General features: G+C 43.7%; 1 protein-coding gene across 1 annotated transcript; it reads left to right on the top strand.

The window, feature by feature from the left end:
• The first annotated feature begins 441 nt into the window (after positions 1-441).
• LOC123428944 lies at positions 442-27,344 on the top strand. The gene is made up of 5 exons (XM_045113033.1): positions 442-953; positions 1,030-1,134; positions 1,220-1,382; positions 1,458-1,937; positions 27,315-27,344. The coding sequence occupies exons 1-5, from the start codon at positions 625-627 to the stop codon at positions 27,342-27,344; spliced, it is 1,107 nt and encodes a 368-aa protein (XP_044968968.1). The 5' UTR covers positions 442-624.

The raw sequence follows: 27,344 nt of genomic DNA, 5'->3' as shown, positions 1-27,344 counted from the left end.
ACATCCCTCGTTGATAGATGGAGACCGGAGACCCACACATTTCACTTTCGATGTGGAGAGCTTGCACCTACTCTAAAAGATGTGTCAATGATCACAGCTTTACCAATTAGAGGTGTGCCAGTGGTACATCCACGAGTTTCTCCTAATTGGCCAGCACATGTCTCTGCCCGTCTGAGGCTAGAAATGCCCATATCAGATCGTTCTGGTCCGCCTCGAGGTGTCCCACACAGCTGGCTTCGTATTAACTTCGAAATTTTATCTACCCATGCTGATCCTGAGACAACGAAGAGACACTTGTTTGCATATTTGTTGTGGCTCTTCGGTGTGATGTTTCCTAATTCTCACGGGGATGTAGTTTTGCCTGGTCTCATCTATTTTGCCGCAAAGATAGTTGACGAACCTTTACCCCAAAATCCACCATATAGCTTTGGTACTGCTTTGCTTTCTCACACATACCGAGGGTTGTGTGATGCCACTCAAAAAACGGCATTCACATCTAAAGCTCCATTACTTTGTGTCTCCTACGAGTTTCTACAGTTGTGGTCCTGGGAATACTTACCTGTAGGACGACCGCAGATAGTAGAACCCGCAACCCCGTACAACTATGGTGAGGGTGTTGTAACTATGTCCACTCGGTGGATGCTGGGTCGAAAAAAATGGTCTACTAAAATTGCAAAAAATTGTTACCCCATATACCATGATCAGTTTGAGCTTCTTAACGACTCACTAATAACATGGAACCCGTGGACTGAGGCGCACATTGATATGGTATTTGGTTCGCAACACATGCCAGTGGAATGCGTGAGAGATAGTGCCTTTTGGATGACTCGCTGCAATTTACTCTATCTATGGTTTGTGGAACCGTATAATCCTGACCGTGTCATGAGACAGTTCGGTCTATATCAAGATATTCCACCACCGGTTCCAAGATGTATCGACGAAGAAACTCATAAGTAAGTAAGATGTGACCTAGCTAAATAGATATTCCATCAACTATTCTTGAATTTTTTTTGTTATCTATAATTACAGGATGAGCAATATGGGCAGATCTGGTGTGGACTGGAATGCAGAAAACATTGAATGGATAAATCAGTGGAATAATGAAGCTCTACAAAATATAGTGCCTCAGCAACGGTAATTTTACTAATGTTAATTTAATTATGTGCTTATAAAATAGAGAATGTGATGTCAATTTAGTAATGTTAATTTATTTATGCAGAACGTACGATGCAACTACGACAGAAGCGTACTATAATTGGTATCGCATGAGCACGCGTACTAGACTGACGAGCGAACCACCTACGATGCCAACACATCCAACGCATATGGAACAGTTGCAGAGACGGATGGACACATCATCAGCTTACTATCGTGACTCCGCGGTAATAATCAACATCTTGCTATTCAGGTCCATCATTTCATGAACAATTTAACCAACGAACAACGATTTTTTTCAGATTGATATTTGCACCCAAGTACAAGCGATGGCGAGTGAAGGAATGCGAGCCGAGGGAAGTGATCCTAAACGCAGGTCGTGGTTTAAAAAAATTAGCGAATTCGTGAGCACAAGGATTACGAGATGCGGTACAGAGAACGACGTTGTCACTGCAGCGTACAACATTCCGGAACCGAGGTCAGCTAGACCGAGTGGGGCGCCGTCGTCGTCCATGCGGTGGGCAGAGGGTCGTAATACTATGCCGACACTTCCACGACATGACTCTTCTCTACCAATACATGGGCAGACATCACAGGTAAATGCTCCAGATGTAGGATCGACACCCGAACAGACTCATTTCATGGAGCAGGATGCATATACAGCATATGACGCACACATTCAAGGATCTCAGCCATATCTGCCCACACGAGGGATTAGGATGCCCGAGGAGAATCGTTGGGCTGAGACATGCGAGGGAGCACAAAGCTACAACAGCGGACAGGTATGTACAATTATAATAAGCAATTACATAACTTTTATTTACACATCTTTTTGCTACACACAATTTATTTTAAAAACATTTTTTCGTGGACCAGGAAATTAATGATCCATCATGGGGAGATGAACATACCCAGCGTGGCGTACAGAAAGAAATACTCACAGAAACCCATGATACTCAATGCACACTCCCAGGAATGATAAATGATTTTTTCGGGCAGGACGTTATTGGTCCATCTTACATCAATTCTGAGTCACAACCATTCACCTACAATTTAGAATCATCATCTCAATATGGATTTCAGACTCCACCACCTATGCATCAGTCGCAGACACATGAACACGAGGGACAGTACGGTCGTGGTCTTCGTGAACACAGACCCCCTGATCGATTGTCACCCTCCGGTCGTCGGGCAAGGCCAGCTGGTCGTCGTCGCATAGGGTGATTCGTCTATGTATGTGTGCGAACAATTGCATCTCTCTATGTCAGTTTCAAACTTTCAGATGTACGTACAAGACATCTATGTAGTTTCATGAAATAAAAGTTCACGATATATTTGAAGTTGCTTCCATAAAATAAGATACATAAAATAAGATTCATAAAATAACATACATAAAATAACATACATAAAATAAGATACATTAAGATGTAGAGTTCATAAAAAAAACTACATAAAGTCGTCGTCATCCTTCGACGATGCAGAGCTCTCGCCCTTTGACGAAGCGCTACTCTTGGCCTTCGATGATGATGCGCTCTTGGCCTTCGTCGATGACGCGCTCTTGGTACTCGGCATGAAGATATCGTCTTCGTCCTCACTATCGTCAATCCACAAGAAGGGATGTTTTACTCCACCTCCACCGCGTATGTGTTGGCCTTTCTTCTTCCATCTTTCATTCAACCGCAGAAGTTCTTTTCGAATCTCCTCATATGTCCTTGCAGGCCACCCCTTCCTAGCTAATGCGTGGGCAACCTCATTCAGTAGCGTGTCACTACTGATGAGTTCGTCCCATGAAACTATTCTATTATCTATCTTGAAATTGCTAGCTAAGCGCAGAAGACACTCGGACATACCACTATGAAAACTACGATCGAAAGGATAATGAGACATTTTCAGCACACTCCTTACCGACCTTGGTCTGGAGGGGGTTTTATAGGTGCAGCAGAGCGAGACGAATAACTAATGGCGGGAAAACGAGGCGGGAAAGCAAGGGCGGGAAAGCAAGGGCGGGAACAAACTGGCGGCAAAGCTATACGCGGGATAAAATGGCGGGAAAGCGAGGCGGGAAATAAATGGCGGGATAAAATGAACATACACGTAGCTGAAATTAAGATACCCATTGCGGAAACTAAGATACAATTTGCCGAAATTAAGATACATCTTGCAGAAATAAGATACAACTAAGACAACTTAACATACAATAAAATAAATCTACTGAGTCCAACGTGGATATTTTCCTTTTCCATCACCAGCTTCTTCTGCTGCCTTGGCGGCACGAGCCCTTTCTCTCTTTCTCTCCCTCTCAGCTTCACGGGCCTGTTCCCGCTGTCTGTAAACCTCCTCCAGCCGAAGTTTCTCTTCTTGATTTTTCCTTTTCATCTCATCAAGAAAAGCCCTCTGCTCCACACAGTAATCTTCCCACTCTTTCTTCTGCTCTGCTTTCTCCTCTGCTTCAGCCTTCTCACGACGCTCTTCCAAGTCCAAGCTAGCCCATGCACAGCGACCTCTTTCACGAATCTCGGTCACCGCCCAGTCCGGCATTTCCGTGTCAATCCAACGATAGTACATGCAGAGAGGAGGAGGAGACTAAAGGATGGATCAGATTCAAGTAAACAATAAAATCAAATAACAATAATCTGGATGACTTGAGCATACCGGAGGCCTGACGTACGCAGAAATAGATTCGGGTGGATCAGATTCATAATTGGCGCACATGAAAAACTTCATGCCCAACCAATCTGAAAAATCCGTCACCTCCTTCACCTTGCAGACATCTCCGCACCAACATCGAACTGCTTCCACCCCCCGAGGCAAGCTTGCACTCTGCATTTTCCTAGGCCTAATGCTCTGATCCGAACAAGGCAAACTCATACTGACTATGGAGGTGCAGGTGCTTTCAAGTCTGTCTGATGGTGAAGAGAGTTTCACTCCCTGCCTCCTTTTATAGGCTCTGTCGGATGTCTACGCGGGAAAAAAGGGCGCGAAAACGAGAAACTGCAGCGGGAAACTTAGGCGGGAAAATTAGGCGGGAAACTATTGCACTGCTCGTCCGTCGTTATCGCGTGTCACTGCTGCGATAGCAATCAAACATTCACTCTCAAAATATTTGATCGAGAGCTAAAACATACTTTCTCTATAAATAAATATAAGAAACGCTATTGTAAACAATGTCGACCTAGAGATAAAAGCCCCACGAAACCACCGTAACGAACAGTGTCGACCAGGACACAAAGAGTCACTCTAAAATCGCCGCGGTGAACAATGCTGACCCGAAGATGACAGCCCCGTGAAACCACGGAAAAAACCGTCCGCCTTCACCAGCGTGGATATCTTGGTTTGGTTTGAGGGATGGGGGATAACCACGGCCCAACAAAATATCCGTAGTATATGCCTTCCATGCACTTAGCCATCCGTGCAACTTGCACAATATTTTTGTTCAAAAGGATTGCACGGTCCGAACCGGAGCAAAGGAGTAAATTTCGCACTGTTTCGTCGGTGGATAGCGGGAAAAATTCCCACAGTTCTGCCCGGCCGCGCGGGAAAAATTCGAGCGGGAAAGGAGCCTCGGAATCAGCGCAATCAATCATCGACAGTGCCGGCGTGCGGAAAAAAGGGCACCTGGCCGCCTGCTCCCGAGGCGGCAGGGCCCACCCGGCCTTGTCCGTTACGGACAGGAGTGGGCGGGAACGGGATCCCGCGCCGGCCGCCAGGGGCGGTGGCGGCAGGCCCCGGCCGCCAGGGGCTGTGGCGGCAGGCCCCCCGGCCGCCTCCTGCGGTGGCGGCAGGTGCCACGTGCCGCCTGGCGCGCCTGCCGCCGCCCGGGGTGGGGGTCTTTTTGGACGTTTGCACTCGCATGTGGTCTCTTTTGACAATCCCACTCGACAGGGGGTCCTTTTGGACAAAAATCCCTTTGCTTCAGCTCGTATTTGATGAATGTATCTTCTTTTATTTCTGGGATGGAAATAGCAGGAATCTGTGGCGTATTTGTAGTGATTTTCAAGCAAATGGTACATAGAAAGTTTTACAAGAAGGAACAAACTAAAAGGATATACACACAAAACAAACTAAAATGCAACAACAACAACAACAACAACAATAACAGCAACAATAGAAGCAAGTCGCCCTCTATCTGCAAGTGTTGGCCCAATCTTCAAAGCTTGTGTATTCTTTCCTTGTTGCTATATGAGGAGCCATTGAATCTCCTCCTAAAACCACTGCCTACTTTCGTTAAGGCTGGGAATGGTGTTGTAAAAAATGAAGTCATTCCTAGTAAGCCAAATAGGCCGTGCGGCCAGTATGATTACTTCCAGATTCAAAGCAACTCCTAGCATGGTCTTTAATTGATATATTTATGCCTGAATGCCAGAATGAGTAGGTGTCCGGCTTGGACAGAGCTAGGTACAACAAAGCCTACCAAATGGACAATGAAAACATAAATGTTCCTTAGTCTCAAGGAGCCGCATGCCACACATACCACAGGAGTAGAATAGGCTTTGGATGTGTCTAGGACACATCTAGACATGACATCATTATTGCACATCTAAATAATTAAATCAAGCAAAAAAAAGAAAAGAAAAAAGGAAAGAAAATACTCATAAGATTCTTTATGTAAGATCAATGATATAGAACTTAGATGTGCAATACTTATTACACATCTAGATGTGTTTTAGCAAAACCAACTGGCTTTTTACGGTACCGTGGTACTCACCAAACCTTGATGGGAGTACCGAGTAAATCTATACGTTCATCTGATAGGGTAGTTTAGTATTTTCCATATCTAATTTATGACTAATGATATTTCCTTAATATACTCTGCTAATCTATGGTAATAATATATAGGAAACCTTCTCATTCCTGATTGCGCGCACGTACCGCCGCTGACGACATTCACCACCTCTCCTGTAGTAGTCCTCCATGGCATGGATACTACTCACATTGTCGCATCCCAGGCGCCGAGAGTTGCAGCGTCAGTTATATTCCCCTTTCTTCTTGCAAAAAAATAAATTTAAAAAAGGACTCAAGGACACTGGAAAACCTTGTCGTTCTTCAACTATACCGCATCTCTTCTCAGCAACTGTCGTTGGCGTGTAACTAGAATTTGCTGGTATATTGCTGGTAGTCCTCCGTTCTTGCACACCCCCATATGTCCAGCAGCATGTTGATGGCCCATACAAAACAGTCATACGCATCTCCGGAATATTGGTTGTTGAAATTTACATGTAGCATCCAATTTTATTAGTATAAATCTGTGAAGAAGAATTTGTTTAGTTTATGCATAGACATCAAAGGGGGTCTATATACTGAATACAGGAGAAGATGGCTAAGAGCTCTGCCAGCTTTATTAGTCAATGTTATCGAAATGATCGAGCAAATTTCTTTTTGATTGATCAAACGAATGACACATAACAATCTATGGAATGTCAATCAAAGATCAGTCCAATACGTACATGGAGTTTGCTCGAGAGGTTTTTGTCACAGATCGGCCGGCCTTTGTATCCTCTTTGGTTGCGAAGCCTAGCCCTGATAAGCAGGGTTATCACCGTTCACTAGTAGAAAAAGGGACTTCCGTCCCAGCTCAATTTACACATTAGTCCCGGTTTCATTACGAACCGGGACTAATGTTAGCATTAGTCCCGGTTCGAACGGCAAGGGCGCCGGTCGGTCATTAGTCCCGGTTCAAAAGGGACCTTTAGTCCCGGTTCGTGCATCGAACCGGGAGTAAAGGGTTTGGAAGCTTTAGTCCTGGTTCGTGTCTTGAACCGGGACTAAAGGGTAGACCTTTAGTCCCGGCTCGAGACACGAACCGGGACTAAAGGGGTTTTGTATTTTTATTTTTTCCTGTTTTTAAATTTTATTTCTGTTTGTAGTTTCTGTTTTAAATTGCTTATATCTTTTAGGATATTTATTTTTTTTAGTGATTCTTTTTTGCATTAGATTCAAAATTTTGTCTAGTTTCTGTTTGTGCAATTAGTTTTTAAATTTGAATGGTTTAAATTTGAATTTGTTTAAATTTGCTTCAAACCCAAATTGTGAATAACTTGAGTTTACAAATAGTTTTTAATTTAATTCTTTTTTCTCCTAGTCATCTGTTAGATTGTTATCACAGTAAGATTTATTTGGTTATTTTTAGAATAATTTAAATTTGGATTTTAATTAAAACAATATTGTTTTGCTTATATAGTTGTTTTAGTCATTTAATTGTTGTTTTTTATTATTTTTAGTTAGTACATTCTGTAGATTTTAACATGTTATAGTATGGTGCATATTTAATGCATCAAAAGTCTGGAATTAAAATCATTTTAATAGAATGCCTTTGTAGCAGATGGGTTTTCGTTTGAAACCTTGATACTTCGAAGGATGATCCAGTTTGTACACGAAGTGCATCCAGTTTTTATTGTAACTCTCTCAACTTTTTAGCACATGCTATGTGGGTGAAACTATGATACCATGCCAACTTTCAACCTTTTCAGAGTTCATTTGTAGTGCTTTTCAATTTCAGGGTCAATTAGCTCAAAAAAGTAAGTAAATGCATGAAAAATACCAGATGAAGTCAGAAAATATTGAAAATTTATGATGTGGCTTTAAATGGTGTATTTTAAACACACAAAAAGAATGGAGTCCAAATAAGTTCAAAAAAATTAAATCCCTTTGCAATAGATGAGTTTTCGTTTGAAACCCTGATACTTCGAAAGAGATTGTTCATTTTGTACACGAAGTGCATCCAGTTTTTGACGTAACCCTCTCAACTTTTTAGCACATGCTATGTGGGAGAAATGATGATACGATGCCAAGTTTCAACCTTTTCAGAGTTCATTTGTCGGGCTTTTCAATTTCAAGGTCATTTAGGTCAAAAAATCATTAAATGCATGAAAAATAGCAAATGAAGTTGTAAAGGGTCGAAATTTAGGATGTGGTTTTGAATGGTTTATATTGAATGCACAAAATGCATAAAATGTCTGAAGTTGAAATAAGTAAAAAAATAAAATATCTTTCTAGGAGATGGGTTTTCGTCCGAAACCGTGATAGTTTGAAGGAGATGGTCCAGTTTGTACACGAAGTGCATCCAGTTTTTGTCGTAACCCTCTCAACTTTTTAGCACAAGCTATGTGGATGAAATGATGATACCATGCCAAGTTTCAACATTTTCAGAGTTCATTATAGTTATTTTCAATTTCAGGGTCATTTAGCTCAACATAGCAAATAAAGTTAGAAAGGGTTAACTCTGGCTTGGTTAACCTTAGTTGTGATTCTGGCGGGGACGGTGCTAGCAAATGTAGTCGACGGGTATGATTGGACTCTTGGCTAAAGGGGGATTCTGAAATTTTTAAACTCTACCCTCCCTGGACCGTCTTTTTTAGTTTTGTAGAAAATAAACAAAAAATGCTAAAATCTTCAAAAAATAAAATCCTTTGAGATGTAGTTAGGTTTTAGTGCCTAGTTGGTATATTAATTTTGAGATATGAATTTTGACCGTTTTTTCAAAAAAGGGGAAAATGTAAAACGGCCATAACTTTTGCATACGACGTCAAAAAAAAAGTTTAATATATCAAAAAAACTAGAGAAAATTGGGAATCGATTTCACCGGGGCTTGCCCCGTGAAGTTTTCTCAGATGCTCAAAATTCCAAATGTAAAAAAAGTTATGGCAAAAAGAAGTTTTTTCCACAAAAATAAGAAAAAATAATTTTATTTAAAATCTTTAGGTTGTTTTCATTGAAATTCACTATTATTATTACTTATTTTGTTTATTTTAATAATTATATGAATTCAAAAAATTAAATCATGTGACATGACATCAAACCCTAGGTTGTTTAGGATTGATAGCTTACTATTGTCAGGAGAACAACAAGTGCAGACTTGGCAACTAGGGGAGATAGAACGAGGAAGTTAAGCATGCTCGGGCTGAAGCAGTGAAAGGATGGGTGACCGGCCAAGAAGTTAGATGATTTGAAATGAGTAATCTACCGTAGAGCAATTAGGATGGGTGATTAGAGATTAAATTGTCAAATAAATCAAAGATTTAAAAATTGAAATAAAACATAAAAACAAATCAAAGAATATTCAAAAATAATATTTGAAAAATAAATAAATAAGGTACCTTTTTGGGTCAAACAAACAAAATAAATAGACGGATCCTTTCGTCCCGGTCCGTGTTAAGACCCGGGACTAAAGGGCCTGCCCGTGAGGGCGCTCCGAGGCGCCCACATGAAGCACCTTTGGTCCCGGCTTGGAACAGGGTCGGGACTAAAGGTTAGGCCTTTAGTCCCGCCTCTTTGGTCCCGGTTGATGAACCTGGACTAAAGCCCCTTACGGGCCGGGACTATAGGCCCTGTCCCCACTAGTGGTTCTGACTATGGTGACGCCAGGCTCCGCCAAACCTGCCCGTCGCTGCATGTTCATCACATGATCGGATCATCCCTTATAATTCATGATTTTGGTAAATGACAAATTGTAGGTGAGATAAAAGATTAGCATGTTAACTATCCTGTGTGATTCCATTTTTACCCTCAAGAGCAGGGCACACCCTACTTTCTACACTAGTGGGGACGGGGCCTTTAGCCCCGGCGCGTAAGGGGCTTTAGCCCCGGTTCACCAACCGAGACTAAAGGGGCGGGACTAAAGGCCTAACCTATAGTCCCGGCCCTGTTACAAGCCGGGTCTAAAGGTGCTCCACGTGGGCGCCTCGTAGCGCCCAAGGGGCAGGACCTTTAGTCCCGGTTCGTTACACGGGCCGGGACTAAAGAGTTTCAGATTTTGCTTATTTTCGGGTTTTTTCTTAATGAAATTATTTTTGGGTTTTAGGTTTTTAGGGTTTAGGTGTTCGGGAGATTAACGTGATGCCTCGTTTGGTGTTCGGGAATTAGTTTTCATATAATTTAAATAGAAATAATTATGCATATATATAAGGTTAACTTATCTTACAAGCGAGCATATATATACAATTATATAGAGATCTGAATTATCGGGACTAGAGCCCGTCTATTCGATTACATGGACGAACATCAGTAATGGCCCCTAGCTACACTAAATCGTCCTTTGTCATCTATAGCTTCCGTCCTCAGAAAGGTCGCAAGCTCCTCTGCAACAGCAATCGCGCGTTGCTCTGGTAGGACCTTCGTCCTCATGGCCGTGTGCTATATAAAAAGAGAAAATGAATATGAATATCAATCATGATAACAAAGAATGACGGGTAAAAATAGAGGTGTGAATGTTCATTGCTTACGTCGAATCTGTGATCCTTGTGCTCAGAGGTAAACGTGCGAATGGTCTCGCAAACATAGTATCCGCATAGATGCCTTCCCCGTGGTTGCTGGTCGCACTTTACGAGAATAGAATATATATAATCAAAATAATAATCTAGCATCATAAATGTATTGAAAATAGAAGTATATCATACTAGTACTTACCTGAGCCGCTCTAAAGGTCAGCTTCTCATGCTCGATACCGGAAGTCACGCACTTGAACCGCTTCCAAACCCTGCCCGACAAGGATAATGATTTGCTAAGTTTTTCATTAATTGATATATCAGAAAATCATCGAAAGAGACCGATAGAGCACAAGAATGATTGAAATTACCCTTGGAGCATGTCCTGCAGGCTTTGGAACTGTTTCAAGGGTCTCGATAATGGGTCGAAGGCATCAACTCTTCCCTTATCAATTTGAATGTCCAACAGAATCCAATGGAAGCTGCACATGTATATATATATATATGTGTGTGTGTGTGTGTGTGTGTCAGTAACTTATCAATTACACTTATAAGTGAATGGACACAACAGAGTAAAGACCCTCACCTGAAGTTGTATGGAAACAGTATGTGGTCATAGAAATTTTGATCTGTTAGAAACCTTAGAAGGTTTTCCTCCGTCTCCTTGGGATAATTAGTTAGCGTCGCTATATGTATTTTATCTGGGTTAATAAACCCAATATTAGGATGCTCTTACTTTTCCAATCCAGAATCTTCATTATGCATAATAGAGTACAAGTTATATAAAGACAATGAATTGAAATAACTAAACAAGTTATATGTAGACAACTAATTGAAAAACTTACAGACAATAGCAACTCATAAGCGATTTGTCGAGGGCGTCGCCATTGTACATCTGGAAGAGTTCATCAAAGTCGATATGGATTTGTTCGGGGCGGCCGTAGTACTCCTGTGGGACACTCACCACGATCATCGTTCTCCCATTCTTTGATTCACTTAAGTACCATTGATGCAAGTAACGCATATTTGTTGGGAGATCATCTTTGCTGACCAAAGGCTCACCCATGACAAACTGTGGCTTAGGGGCTACCACAGCCTTGGGTATCCTGTCGTCTTGGGAAGCCAGCAAATCTTCAACCGAGACACCACATGCAGCCGTCAACTCCTTTGCTCTTTCAAAAGCTAGCCCCTGCACCGGAGGGGGAACATTCTCGGTTAACACCTTGAGGGGTGGGATCGACTGTTTGGCCTGTTGTCCAAGCTGAGGAACGTGTGATTTTTTTCTTGCTTGTAGTTGAACTTGATTTGCTCCCACTTGCACTTGCACGTGATCTGCTCTTTTTCACTTCCTTCTGCAATGTGCGTGTATAGTCATCAGGCTTATGGTGTAAGTCATACTCTGATGGAAGGGTCGTGAAGTATTTTGCAAATGCTATTTGCTTCTCGGTGTATTCCGGGCGGGGCTCGGGTTCCTTCTTTTTCACCTGCGCATCATGATGTTCCTTTGCTATCCTGGCATTTTCCTCGGGGGTACGATCATAAGGTCTGATAGGAAGATTAGCATGACGTACCTTTGGGAGGGGCGACCGTTTGCGCTTTGGGGTGCTCTGTGGCTTAGGAATCGTCGGCGGAGCGTTCTTGGTGGCACGCTCCCGCTTAGTATCCGGAGCGGGCGGCGACGGAGACGGACGACCCATGTCCGGCGGCGGTGATCGAGATGGACTCGTGTTGTGCTGGCCGACGTCATGTGGAGGGCTTGCACGTGATCTGCTCTTTTTCACTTCCTTCTGCAATGTGCGTGTATAGTCATCAGGCTTATGGTGTAAGTCATACTGTGATGGAAGGGTCTGAAGTATTTTGCAAATGCTATTTGCTTCTCGGTGTATTCCGGGCGGGGCTCGGGTTCCTTCTTTTTCATCTGCGCATCATGATGTTCCTTTGCTATCCTGGCGTTTTCCTCGGGGGTACGATCATAAGGTCTGATAGGAAGATTAGCATGACGTACCTTTGGGAGGGGCGACCGTGTCACGCCCAAGATGCGACCCTATCCTCAATTTGGCACGAGGGCCTCGTCAGGGATAGAAGCACATCTCGTCGTGTCGCGAGAATGGATATCGTTACAAGTACATGTACTGAAAAGAAGAGAGATATAATAGAATTGGCTTACACTCGCCACAAGCTACATCAGAGTCACATCAGTACATTACATAAACATCAAGAGTAAGAGCAGGGTCCGACTACGGACGAAAACAAACGACAAAAGAAGAACGACGTCCATCCTTGCTATCCCAGGCTGCCGACCTGGAACCCATCCTAGATCGATGAAGAAGAAGAAGAAGAAGCAACTCCAAATGTACAATCAACGCGCTCACGTCAAGTAACCTTTACCTGTACCTGCAACTGGTGTTGTAGTAATCTGTGAGCCACAGGGGACTTAGCAATCTCATTTCCAAAGGTATCAAGACTAGAAAAGCTTAATGGGTGAGGCATGGTTAAGTGGTGAGGTTGCAGCAGCGGCTAAGCATATATTCTGTGGCTAAACTTACGAGTACAAGAATAAAGAGGGGGATGATCTACGCATAACAGACGTGACTACTGATGATCAAATGAATGATCCTGAAGACCTACCTACGTCGGACATAACCCTACCGTGTCCTCGATCGGTGAAGGAACTCACGAAAGAGACAGTCACGGTTACGCACACAGTTATCATATTTTAATTAAGTCAACTTCAAGTTATCTAGAACCAGTGTTAAACAAAGTTTCCACGTTGCCACATAACCGCGGGCAGGGATTTTCGAAAGATTTAACCCTGCAGGGGTGCTCCAACTAGTCCATCACAAATTACCACAAGGCGCATAGAAATCCTCAATCACGAAGCTCGCGATCTCGTCGGATTCCCTAGTGAAAAACCTCAACTCTGAGATTACCCAAAGCATCACCGGAATCCCGATGCACAAGATATCTCGTCAAAGGTAAAACTAATCCAGCAAGGCCGCCCGACGTGTCGACGATCCCGATAGGAGTCGCGTACCTCGTTCTCAGGACACGACGGATGAGCGATGGTTACCACGCCAAACGCCGAGTTGCCCCGGGTAGCGTTAATAAGCTGCTCTGTTTTGGACCAACACTCATGAGGAGCACTGGCCCGGGGGTTGATTAAAATAGTCTGCGGGTGCCGGCGGGTCCCTATGCATTATTATTAGGTTATTAGGCAAATGTAGTACCAAAGTTGGGCCTTGCCAGACCAGCTTTAATCTACAACGAATTATCAAAGGGGCCCCCATAACAACCCCGATCGTGTTAGGAGCGCTCATTTATGGAACATAACACCGGTAGCCGAAACTAAGGGGGGCAAATGTGGAACAAAACACCAGGCTAGAAAGGCCGAGCCTTCCACCTTTTACCAAGTATATAGGTGCATTAAATTAAAATAGCATTTAATATGGTGTTATAACAAGGAACCCACGCTTTCGCATGGAAGCATCTGCACCTGCAACTAGCAACGCTATCAACAGGGTTAAGCAAGCGGTAACATAGCCAATCAGTGGTTTGCTAGGTCGAACAGGTTGAAGGTTATCATGGCATTGCTGAGAGGCTGATATTTAACATGTGGTAGGCAACGAGACATAACGATAGAAACGGTAACTAGCATGACAATGGTAGTAATGGTATCTGGGGAAATGGTCATCTTGCCTAAGATCCCGCTTGGAAGAAGAATGCCTCCGTGAAGCAGACGAACCGACGTAGTCGAACGGGTCCTCACAATCCGGCACGTTGCGGAACTCTATCGAGACGAAGCAAACCAGAAACACAAATCAACACACGGATTCACCACACGATGCAAGGCTCATATGATGCATGAACGGACTAATGCAAGGCATGACAATCACAACAATCCAACACTACACATTAAGTGAAGCTCGATATGCAACGAGTTGCATATTGACGAAACTCCACGTTTATTTATTTAATTCTATCCCGATTAGTTACACGGCAATATTAAATGTTGTTAACATGGCAAGGGGTGAAGCGGTGATTCTAAATGTCATCCTAGTCGGTTAACACGTGGACCATAAAACGGAGCTACGTTCAAGAGACACGCACAACAGGAAGCACTAACCAAAATGATGCATGGATGCTCAAACCCTAACTATGCACTTACTCGAACCTACAAAGATAATCAAGTGCCACCTCATCACAAAGTGACACTTCTACGGAACTGTTCAGAAGGGAACTAGTGTCCCCATTTGAATCCTTGGGTTCTCCTACCCTAAAACCATATATAACACTGCTATATATGCGTGCAGAAAAACACCAGAAAAAGCAAAGGAAAAACTACGCAGGATCAAACTACGCTAATAACAATATGCACAGGGAAAAAAAATAACATGGAAGAAGGGGGACTCGAACCCACTTCCTACTTGGAACACAACAGGACAATCACCACTGAGCTAGGCTCAATTCACTACCCTAACAAAAGAAATAACCTACTTATGCCACCTATGCAGGCAACGCAACCACATGAGAACAAAATAGCAAAACAAATTGGGTTGCCTGGGGTTTGATCCCAACACCTCTTGGTTGCAAATCGATGAGCTAACCAGCCGGGCTACTATAGCTCTATGATAACAAAAGGATCCTTACTTTACTTAAATCTTACTAGACGCTAACTGACGAAACTGAAAACAAAGTCATAAATAAAATGAGGCTGGAATGGGATTCGATCCTAGGCCCTCTCGGTTTGGAGCACACCACAGTAACCAGTTCAGCTAGCAGGCTATCTGAGTGTCATCACAGTGGAATGGCTAGGTATTATGAAAGTACCAGAACGGATCTGAGCCGAATAAAAAGGCTTTCGCCATGGACCTGTCCTCCTCACCGGTGACGAACTCGAAGGCGGAGGCGATGCCGTCGGGTGGCGCGGCCGGGAAGAAGGGGATCCACCACATCTGGAGGCAGGGAACCCATTCCCCAAGGGAGGGAGCTCTGATTCGAGGCGCTGGGTAGGGTTGCTCGTTCCTGTCATGGCAAGCAGAGGGAGGTGAGAGAAAGAGAAGAGAGGAAAAAAACAGAGGGAGGAGAGAAGCACAGCAAGGAGAGGGCAACGGGATCCTGTTGCAGCGGGCTTGGCGCGTGCGGCGGGGCTGTGCTGGGAGGCCGGTCAACGGCGCGCTCCCGGCGAGCTTCGTTCCTGTTGGCCGCCATGCCTGTCGTTCCTGGTGCTGTTGAACGACGCGGCTGCACAAGGCGCTCGGGGCACGAGCGAGCTTCATTGGCCGGTGCGCACGACGAGGGACGCGGTCGGGGCACAGGAGAATTTTGGATCGGGGCAACTCGAGAGAATGGGTGGCGGCGGCGCTGGACACGGGAGGATTTGATGGATGGGACAGGGGTCCTAGGTTCTAGGGTTTGATAAGATTAAATAGGTAGGTGGTTTGGGTAGGGCTGATCTAGACACTCTGATATAAATCGTACAGTCGAGAATGAATAGGCTAGGGAGTCCAATGGACAAACCGATGACTGTCTGCGGTAAAACGGGGTGGATCCGGACCCAACGGTGACGACTATATGATTCAGGTTCTGGGAGGTTTTCGGACTAGGCCGCGCATAGGGACGGTGCACTGTGCAGAGGCGCTAGGCGGAGATGACACGGCAAAACAGGCAACCCGGTGACAGAGTTTAAAATACCGAAACGCATCACGTTTGACCGGCTATAGTGCCGCTATAGGTTTAACTGTTCGAGTATGAAACAAACTCCGATCGCGACGAAATTAGACAGGCGGCTTAGCTATAACTAATTACGACCGCATGTCAAGTTTCACCTCGATCAGAGAAAGTTTTACGCACACTTTTAAAACAGAGTTTCGACGATGCCGCGGGCGCGTGCGTGTGCGGTCGGACTCGGAACGGACAGCGACGTGAACCGACAACTAACAACGGATGCAAGTTTGAAAACTGGCGGCAACGGAGATGCCGATGCAATGCAGATGATGCGAATGATGCGATGATGATGCGACAAAATAAAATAGACACACGACAAAAACGGAAAGAAGGGGGAATCTTCTGGAACGTCGGCATCGGGCTGTCACAAACCGTTTGCGCTTTGGGGTGCTCTGTGGCTTAGGAATCGTCGGCGGAGCGTTCTTGGTGGCACGCTCCCGCTTTGTATCTGGAGCGGGCGGCGGCGGAGACGGACGACCCAAGTCCGGCGGCGGTGATCGAGATGGACTCGTGTTGTGCTGGCCGACGTCATGTGAGGGCTTGGAGGTAATGGAGGTGTAGGTGACCTGTGACGACTCGAAGGAGGTGTTGTCCTTGGGGCCGAGCCTGGAAGCTTGATGTAGTTCTTGTCCCATAGGATGACTCCACCGAGTACTTCTCCGAGTGTCCTCTCATCTTCGGGTCCAGCTATGTCCAGCTCCATATCATTAAACCCCGTCATGATTTCAGCCACCCCGACTTTAGCAAAGCCAGCTGGAATCTCACGGCCATGCCAGCGTGCATCAGGGCCAAAAGGTAAAGCTTGTCCGACGGCCACCTTCATGGATATGTTCTTGAATTTCTGATGGAGTTCACATGATGTTGACTCCTTGATTCCATCCACGGGGTAGCCGGGACCGCCCTCTATCATTCTTCGTTCATCGTCGGGCGGGGCCTCAGATTCAGCCACGCTTCTTTTCCGCTTAGATGGGGCGCCGGTAATATCAAGTGCAGGATCGTCCTGGCGCGGTACTCCTCTAAGCTCATCAATCTGCTTCTGTTGCTCGTTAATCCTGGCAAGCAACTGGTTGAACTTGTCATTCTCCTCATCCTGCTGCCGCTTCTTTGCTCTCTCTCGGCTTCCGTAAGTGTCTTGGTCTCTCACAAACCCAAGCCACCACGGGTAAGAAGGACCGAAGTCTCGTGTTCGTCCTCCATGTTCGTCATTGCCGAGGACCAGTGTGAGCAAATCTTTATCTCTATCTGCAGTGAACTTTCTTTGTCCCTCCTTAATTTCTTTCACTATCCTTTTCCAATTCTCCCTGGGTATCCTAAGATCGTCATTGCAGATGAGGTCCCCTGTTGTTTCGTCGTACGACCCACCATGCGCAAAGAACCAATTTCTTGCTCTCAATTTCCACTCATCACGGAGTGGTTCAGGTACGATGCCTTTATCTATCAGATCTTGCTCTTTCTTATCCCACTTTGGGATGGCAGTCTCATAGCCCCCTGGCCCCAGCTTGTGGTAATATTTCTTCTTGTCAGCATTTATCTTGTTCTTTTCTGATAATGCCTGGGCATCTTCTGACTCCTTGTACTCTTGAAATTCCTTCCAGTGATTCGCCTGCTTGGCTAGATACCCCTCGAATACTGACACTTTCTTTGTCTTTAGATAGTTTTTCCATAGCTTCTTCTTCCAGCTACGGAACAGTTCGGCCATCTTCTTTAGAGTCCACTGCTTGACTTTGGCCCTCGGTTTGTCTGCGGCGTCTTCATTCTCACATTCTGGCAGGTTGAAATGTGACATGAGATCATTCCAAAGATTATCTTTGTACCTTTCGGCGACATAGTCACTATCGGCTGCCCCTTTGCGCTTGATCCACTCCCGAACACTGATCGGGACGTGATCCCTAACGAGAACTCCGCATTGCTTCTTGAATGTGTCAGCAACATTCTTAGGAAGCTTGGGTTCGCCCGTAGGCATTATCACCTCAAAGGTGTAATGCATCCGTGCATCCAACTTTCTAGTCGGGCCTCGTTTCGTAGATTTGCTCGATGTGGAGGCCTAAGAGGGAGAAACATTCGTCAAATGAATGTATATGTATACAATATAGAGCTATCTCCAATATTTTTCACATATTACAAGTGATTGTCGAACTTCATATGTATACCTCGCCGGACTTTATTATTTCTTCACCGGCTTCTCCACCGGCTTCTCCATCAATGGAGCTATCACCTTCTCCGTCATTGGACCTATCTCCTGCCCCATCGGCTTCATCTTCGTGTCGCTCGACCTCCATTCCATATCCGGAGTCGTTTAGATATGACGTCGGAGATTTAGCTGGTTCAACGTCGGGGCCGTCTTTGATTATATCTTCGAGAAGTTCTTCCTCTTCGAGGTTCCTGATATGTGGATCCATAGTTCTGCAAAAAACGGACATTTGATTAACTAATAAACTAACAAACTATATAAGAGGGGTTGGAAACTTCGAAGTGTCGTTTTATATAGGAGGACCTTTAGTCCCGGGTCTTGGCTAGAACCTAAACTCTAAAATACCAGCCGGGCGGAGCCCAGTCCCGGACACTTAAGCATATACAATAGCAAAATTAAACTAGTTCTATTAATTTTCTTGCTAAAAATAAACTATTAACACTTAAGCATATACAATAGCAAAATTAAACTATTAACACTTAAGCATATACAATAGCAAAATTAAGCAATAATCTAAGAAACACCATTAACACTTAAGCATATACACTATACAATAGCAAAATTAAATGACAAAAAAAATATTTATTCTTCTTGTAACCCTACACTAATTTTTCATCTTCTTCTATTTCTCCTCTTCTTCTACTTCTACTTCTCCTCTTCTTCTACTACTTCTCCTCTCCTCTTCTTATATTTTTCCTCTTCTTCTCCTCTCCTCCTCTTCTTATTCTCCTTTTTCTTCTTTTCTTCTCCTCCTCTTCTTATTTTCCTTTTTCCTAATTCTACATATTACTAACCCTAATAATCTAGCACAAACCTAATAACAATAGGAATTATATGACAAAAAAATCTTTTTCTTCTTTTCTTCTCCTTTTTCTTCCTTTCTTCTCCTTTTTCTTCCTTTCTTCCCTTTTTCTTCTTTTCTTCTCATTTTTCTTCTTTTCTTCTCCTTTTTCTTATTTTCTTCTCTCCTTCCCTTTTTCTTCCTTTCTTCTCCTTTTTCTTACTTTCTTCTCCTTTTTCTTCCTTTCTTCTCCTTTTTCTTCTTTTCTTCTCCTTTTTCTTCCTTTCTTCTCCTTTTTCTTCTTTTCTTCTCCTTTTTCTTCTTTGCTTGTGTTGGCCGGAGTGTTGGGGATGAGGGGGCGTGGGGCTTACCGGCCGGAGGTGTCGACGGCGCGCGGTGAGGAGGACGGCGGCGCGCGGCGAGGTGGGCGGTGCGCTGCGAGGAGGACAGCGGCGGCGAGCAGGACAACGGCGACGGCGAGGAGGACGGCAGGCGGCGGCGAGCAGGACGGCGGGCAGCCTGACGGCGTCGTCGAGTTCTCCGCTAGCTGTGCCGCGCCGGGCAGGAGAACGAGAGGAAGAAGAAGAGAAATGGACGATTTGGGTTCGAAATTTTCTAACTCCCGCTTATACAGGTGGATCTTTAGTCCCGGTTCGGGGCTCGATCCGGGACTAAAGACCCCTTTAGTCCCGGGTGGAGCCACGATCCGGGACTAAAGGCCCTTTTTCGGCAGACCAAAAGGCGGGAAGCAGGGGCCTTTAGTACCGGTGCGTGGCAAGAACCGGGACTAAAGGGTGTATTTAGTCCCGAGTGGAGCCACAACCCGGGACTAAAGGCCCTTTTTCGGCAGACCAGAAGGCGGGAAGCAGGGGCCTTTAGTCCCGGGGCGTGGAAAGAACCGGGACTAAAGTGTTGCCTATATAAACCCTCGCCCCTGCCCACCATATCCCTTGTTTTTTGGTTGTTGAAGTGTGACCATGCCATGCTCTTGCCACGCTAGTTCATGCACATGACGTGTTCGATGAAATGCCCGAGCCACTCTACTTAAGCTTTCTCCTCTCCAAGCTTGACCTCAAAGCTCCATTTTCCTTAATATTTGTCTAGGTTTGGCCATGCACCAACTGCACAAGTGTTTTAAAAGGTTAGTTACTTCATCCTTTCATTTGTCACTGCTAGTGTAGCTCATTTCAAATGCTCAAATTAACTTCTTAGAGTCTGCACATGCGTAGGGTGTCGTCCCGTGCCCGTCCTCACCATTGGCGATCGCCCCGTGCCGATCTCGTCCTTACCTTCTTTTTAAAAGAAAAAAAATCTTACTTGTATGATTTAGATACATACTTGTATAAATTATTCACTTTCATTATTTTTTGTTATTATATAGTGCGATGGTTTTGGTATCCGCCTCCGTCGGCCCTCGTCCTGTCTATGATTCGGATGTGGTATATATTATCTTTTATAACTATTTGTTTTATTTAGTGTTTATGACAATTATGACGACCAACGTGACATATATATTTTTAATCTAGGAGGTATGTGAACCGGAAATTCCAACCCACATAAAAATTCTCGTCGAGAAGTTAAATTTGGTTGAAAAATAAAACAAATACTTGAAGAAAAAATTAAAAATAATTGAGGATAAGAATATGGAACTGGAGTTGCATGTCGCCGATGTCATCGATGATCGCAAGATGAAGATCGATGCGATGCGGTTGAAGATGGATGAAATGCGCTTGAAGATGGATGAAATGCGGTTGAAGATTAGGAATATTAGAAAATATGCCATTGATAAAGAGGCTTGGTATCATTATGGTGTTGGGTCAATTGTTACCTTAGTTGCGATTTTGATCGCGTTTGTTGTTGCATTTAAATGTTTTACATAGTTGTATGTTGTTTTATGAGAGAACTTTATGTATTTATTTTTTACAATAATAACATTTGATCACTACTGTTCTTTGGCTTTAATGTGATGATGAACTTGTATTAATTTGGTCATATGTTCTGCAATGGTTTTTTGAGCTAGTTGACCCTGAAATTGAAAAGCACTACAAATGAACTCTGAAAATGTTGAGAGTTGGCATGCTATCATCATTTCACCCACATAGCATGTGTTAAAAAGTTGAGAGGGATACGACAAAAACTGGATGCACTTCGTGTACAAAACGGACAATCTCTCTCGAAGTATCAGGGTTTCGAACGAGAACTCATCTCTTACAAAGGGATTTCATTTTTTTGAACTTATTTGAACTCCATACTTTTTATGTGTTCAAAATGCACCATTCAAAGGCACATCGCAAAATTTCAATAATTTCTGACTTCATTTGGTATATTTCGTGCATTTACTTATTTCTTTGAGCTAGTTGACCCTGAAATTGAAAAGCACTACAAATGAACTCTGAAAATGTTGAGAGTTGGCATGCTATCATCATTTCACCCACATAGCATGTGTTAAAAAGTTGAGAGGGATACGACAAAAACTGGATGCACTTCGTGTACAAAACGGACAATCTCTCTCGAAGTATCAGGGTTTCGAACGAGAACTCATCTCTTACAAAGGGATTTCATTTTTTTGAACTTATTTGAACTCCATACTTTTTATGTGTTCAAAATGCACCATTCAAAGGCACATCGCAAAATTTCAATAATTTCTGACTTCATTTGGTATATTTCGTGCATTTACTTATTTCTTTGAGCTAGTTGACCCTGAAATTGAAAAGCACTACAAATGAACTCTGGAAATGTTGAAAGTTGGCATGCTATCATCATTTCACCCACATAGCATGTGTTAAAAAGTTCAGAGGGCTACGACAAAAACTGGATACACTTCGTGTACAAAACGAACAATCTCTCTCGAAGTATCAGGGTTTCGAACGAGAACTCATCTCTTACAAAGGGATTTCATTTTTTTGAACTTATTTGAACTCCATACTTTTTGTGTGTTCAAAATGCACCATTCAAAGGCAAATCACAAAATTTCAACAATTTCTGACTTCATTTGGTATATTTCGTGCATTTACTTATTTTTTTTGAGCTAGTTGACCCTGAAATTGAAAAGCACTACAAATGAACTCTGAAAATGTTGAAAGTTGGCATGCTATCATCATTTCACCCACATAGCATGTGTTAAAAAGTTGAGAGGGATACGACAAAAACTGGATACACTTCGTGTACAAAACGAACAATCTCTCTCGAAGTATCAGGGTTTCGAACGAGAACTCATCTCTTACAAAGGGATTTCATTTTTTTGAACTTATTTGAACTCCATACTTTTTTTGTGTTCAAAATGCACCATTCAAAGGCACATCACAAAATTTCAAAAATTTATGACTTCATTTGGTATATTTCGTGCATTTACTTATTTTTTTTTTTGAGCTAGTTGACCCTGAAATTGAAAAGCACTACAAATGAACTTTGAAAATGTTGAGAGTTGGCATGCTATCATCATTTCACCCACATAGCATGTGTTAAAAAGTTGAGAGGGCTATGACAAAAACTGGATGCACTTCGTGTACAAAACGGACAATCTCTCTCGAAGTATCAACGTTTCGAACGAGAACTCATCTCTTACATGGATACTATGAAAATGAAAAGTGTTTGAAATTTAGTACATTCCATGCATGCATTACATAAAAGGTTTAATACATTATTACATTATTGCACCAATATTCCTATCTATTATTTCTGTTTTCTTCTGGGTCGTAGCCATGGAGAATCTTCATCATTCAGTAGGATGCTTGGGTCAATTTTCACTTTGAAGGGCGGAATTTCATGAAACTTATTATAATCTTCTGACATGTCTGTCTTGTTATCTACTCCCACGATGTTTCTTTTCCCTAAAAGAACTATGTGGCGTTTTGGCTCATCGGACGATATCTTCTTTTGCTGATTTCTTTTTCTCGTTTTTGTAGACATGTCCTTCACATAGAAAACCTGAGCAACATCATTGGCTAGGACAAATGGTTCGTCCATGTACGCAAGATTGTTGAGATCCACTGTTGTCATGTTGTACTTTTGGTCTACAACTACCCCGCCTCCTGTCAGCTTCACACATTTGCACCGAAACAAAGGGATCTTAAAAGTAGGTCCATAGTCAAGTTCCCATATCTCCTCTATGTACCCGTAATATGTTTCCAAACAGTGCCCATTCTCGTCTGTTGCATCAAAGCGGACACCACTATTTTGGTTGGTGCTCTTTTTATCTTGGGCAACCGTGTAAAATGTATTCCCATTTATCTCATACCCTTGGAAAGTACATATAGTTGAAGATGGTGGCCTAGCCAAACAGTACAGCTCATCTCCAACGGTTTCGTCATTCATGAGATGTGTCTGCAACCAACTGCCGAAAGTCTTCTTGTGTTCCCCTTTAATCCAAGAGTCAGCCTTCCCCGGGTTTTCGGAGCGTAGAATATTCTTGTGTCTCACGATATACGGAGCCACCACGGTGGAATTGTTTAGAACTGTGTAGTGTGCTTGAGAGAAAGAATGCCCGTCCATACATACTTTTGCTTTCCTTCCTAGTGTGCCTTTTCCTGTCAGCCTACCCTCATACCGAGATTCAGGAACACCAATCAGCTTAAGGTCAGGAAGAAAGTCCACACAAAACTCAATGACCTCCTCTGTTCCATAGCCCTTGGAGATGCTTCCTTCTGGCCTAGCACGGTTACGAACATATTTCTTTAAGACTCCCATGAACCTCTCGAAGGGGAACATATTGTGTGTTCTAATCTCTTCTACTAGGTGAACTAGGAGGTGTGTCATTATATTCAAGAAGGATGGCGGGAACAACAACTCAAAGCTGACCATACATTGGACCACATCAATCTGTAACCCTAATATACTTTCTCGATCGATTACCTTCTGAGAAATTGCATTGAGGAATGCACATACCTTCACAATTGCCAGGCGAACATTTTCCGGTAGAATTCCCCTCAATGCAACCGGAAGCAATTGCGTCATAAGCACGTGGCAGTCATGAGACTTTAGGTTTTGGAATTTTTTGCCTTTCATATTTATGATTCCCTTTATATTCGACGAGAAGCCAGTCGGGACCTTGATACTGAAAAGGACTTCAAAGAAGATTTCCTTCTCTTCCTTAGTAAGAGCATAGCTGGCACGCCCTTGAAACTGCCCTGGATGCATGCCATCTCTTCCTTTATGACGTTCCTGGTCCTCCCGTGCTTCCGGTGTATCTTTTGACTTCCCATACAAGCCCAGGAAGCCTAGAATATTCACGCAGAGATTCTTCGTCAGGTGCATCACGTCGATTGCCGAGCGGACCTCATGGACTTCCCAGTAGGGTAGCTCCTAAAATATAGATTTCTTCTTCCACATGGGTACGCGCTTATCAGGGCCGTTAGGAACAGGTAGGCTGCCAGGACCCTTTCCAAAGATTACTTTTAAATCTTTGACCATATCAAATACTTCAGCACCAGTACGGATGACAGGCTTCCCCCGGGGTTCTGCCTTGCCATTGAAATGCTTGCCTTTTTTCTTTAAGGGATGCTTGGGTGGAAGAAAACGACGATTGTACGGATACACATTCTTCCTACATTTGTCCAGATATATACTTTCTGTCTGATCCAAACAGTGTGTGCATGCATTGTATCCCTTGTTTGACTGTCCTGAAATGTTACTAAGAGCAGGCCAATCATAGATGGTTACGAAAAGCAACGCTCAAAGGTCAAATTCCTCTTGTTTGTGCTCGTAGCACACACGTACACCTGGTTCGGCCCACAGCTGTAAAAGTTCATCAACTAATGGCCTTAGGTACACATCAATATCGTTGCCGGGTTGCTTTGGACCTTGGATAAGCACTGGCATCATAATGAACTTCCGCTTCATGCACAACCAAGGAGGAAGGTTGTAGATACATAGATTAACGGGCCAGGTGCTGTGACTGCAACTCTGCTCCCCAAAAGGATTCATGCCATCTGTACTCAGACCTAACCATAAGTTCCTTGCGTCAGCTGCAAATCTCGGGAACTCTCTCTCGATTTTTCTCCACTGCCGACCATCAGCGGTGTGCCTCAACTTATCGTCTTTCATACGATCTTCCATGTGCCATCGCAACAACTTCACATGATCTTTATTTCTGAACAGACGTTTCCACCATGGTATTATAGGAGCATACCACATCACCTTGGCAGGAACCCTCTTCCTGGGTGGCTCGCCCTCAATATCACCAGGGTCATCTTGTCTGATCTTATACCGCAATGCAGTGCATACCGGGCATTTATCCATATTCTCGTACTTCTCACCGCGGTAGAGGATGCAGTCATTAGGGCATGCATGTATCTTCTGCACGTCTAATCCTAGAGGGCAGACAAGCTTCTTTGCTTCGTACGTGCTGGCGGGCAATTCGTTCTTTCTTGGAAGCATCTTCTTCATCAGTACCAGCAACTTTTCGAATGACAAGTCAGTCACACCGGTCTCTACCTTCCACTTCAGCAATTCCAGTGTGCTGCCCAGCTTCTTCTGGCCATCTTCACAAGTTGGGTACAACAATTTGTTGTGGTCCTGTAACATCTGCTCGAACTGCAACCTCTCCTTTTTTGTGTTGCAACCTCGCTGTGCATCAGAAATGACCCGACCAAGATCATCAGCGGGCCCATCTGGTTCCCGTTCTTCATCCTGATCTTCTTCTTCACTGTCTTCCATTGTGGTATCAGCATACTCAGGGAACATAGATCGATAGTTGTCATCATCGTCGTCTGCCATCATAACCCCTCTTTCTCCGTGCTTGGTCCAAACATTATAGCCCGACATAAAACCGGACCGAAGCAGGTGGCTTTGAATGACTCTTGAGGAAGTGTAATCCTTCTCATTCCGACGTTCAACACATGGACAAAACATATAGCCACCACCATGCTTGTTCGCATCGTCTGCGTCTCGAAAAGAATGCACGCCTTCTCTGTAAGCGGCTGTGCGTCGATCATCGTACATCCATGGATGGCTCATCTGTGTTATACGAAAGTTTATCAAATACAATCACGATCCTAAAAATTAGTACCGCACGGTCTAAACGAGGAAATATAGTTGCTAACCTTTTAGAATAAGTAGAAATAAAGAGGAAGAGGTTTAAGCGTGGCTCAGGCATCTCATATCGTAGTTGCATCTCATATAGTTGCTAACCTTTTAGAATAAGTAGAACTAAAGCGGCATCGCTCTAACACACATTTCAACAAACACCTCTAGTGCATCAAAAAAAGTGGAGAGCTAGCACCCACCCACAATCCTCCATCCAAGAAAAATGCAAGGAAGAGGGGAGAGGGGGGCTGTGCTATATATAGGCACAGGACTTTAGTCCCGGTTTGAGACACAAACCGGGACTAAAGGTCGCGCACATGCGGGCTGCCCACCGCGTGGCCCTTTAGTCCCGGTTTGAGGCACGAACCGGGACTAAAGGCTCCTTACGGGCCGGGACTAAAGCCTCGAGGGAGGCATTGAGAATTGGGGCGACGTGGCCGGGCCTTTAGTCAGGCCGGGACTAAAGGGTCCCGGCCAAAGGCCCGTTTTCCACTAGTGCTAATGATGGTACTTTGTGACAGTCCTTTTGGTGTACAAATTAAAAATACCCGTTAGATCGAAAGAAATGAGGGGAAATGAGGCAAAAATGAGCTTTTGGCACATTGTCCCAAGTATCATTCCAGAAAACAATTGAATTTCCATCCCTTGGCATAGGTAGCAATTTCCCTGTAGATTGGCATTAACTTCAAACAGTCTCTCCACCAGAATGAGCACTTCGATGGTTGTAGGGTGATCAAACAATTGGGGTAATAAAATCAAAACATGATTAACCCAGGTAAATCCATGTAGTTAATAAACTTATGCATCATTTTGAATAGGATATATGTATTCTAAGTTTGTAGATTGAGAATGCCCGTTCCCTCTTTGTCTTTGGGTCTAGAGATCAGTAGCAGCCAGAGGAGTAGGATTTTTTTCTTGAGATCTTTCTATCTCCGAAAACAATGCCTTCTATACTTGTCTAGTAGATCAATGACTACAGGGCACGTGTTTTGGCTCATGGGAGCCTTTGTTCTCGGATCAATAGTAAATCAAATCAATATGCTAAATGTTTTAAAAAGATCTGATTTGTTTTGTAAATGTCTGTGCTAGTGTGGCAAGCATGCTTGAAAATTTTCAGGTGAAACGGAGCGGCGGTTTTTCGTCTGTGAAAAAGAGGAAATTGGGGTGACATTTGGTGTTTGACTTGTTTTTTTTCTTTGCACATGTCAAAATTTTAATCTTTTTTCCTAAACATTTGCAGGTAGCATTTTGGTACCTTGTACAGAAGTGA

This window comes from Hordeum vulgare, chromosome 2H (genome assembly GCF_904849725.1).
Source record: "Hordeum vulgare subsp. vulgare chromosome 2H, MorexV3_pseudomolecules_assembly, whole genome shotgun sequence".
Taxonomy (NCBI): Eukaryota; Viridiplantae; Streptophyta; class Magnoliopsida; order Poales; family Poaceae; genus Hordeum; species Hordeum vulgare.
Note: the sequence above shows the minus strand (reverse complement) of the source record. Positions and strands in the feature narration are given on the sequence as shown.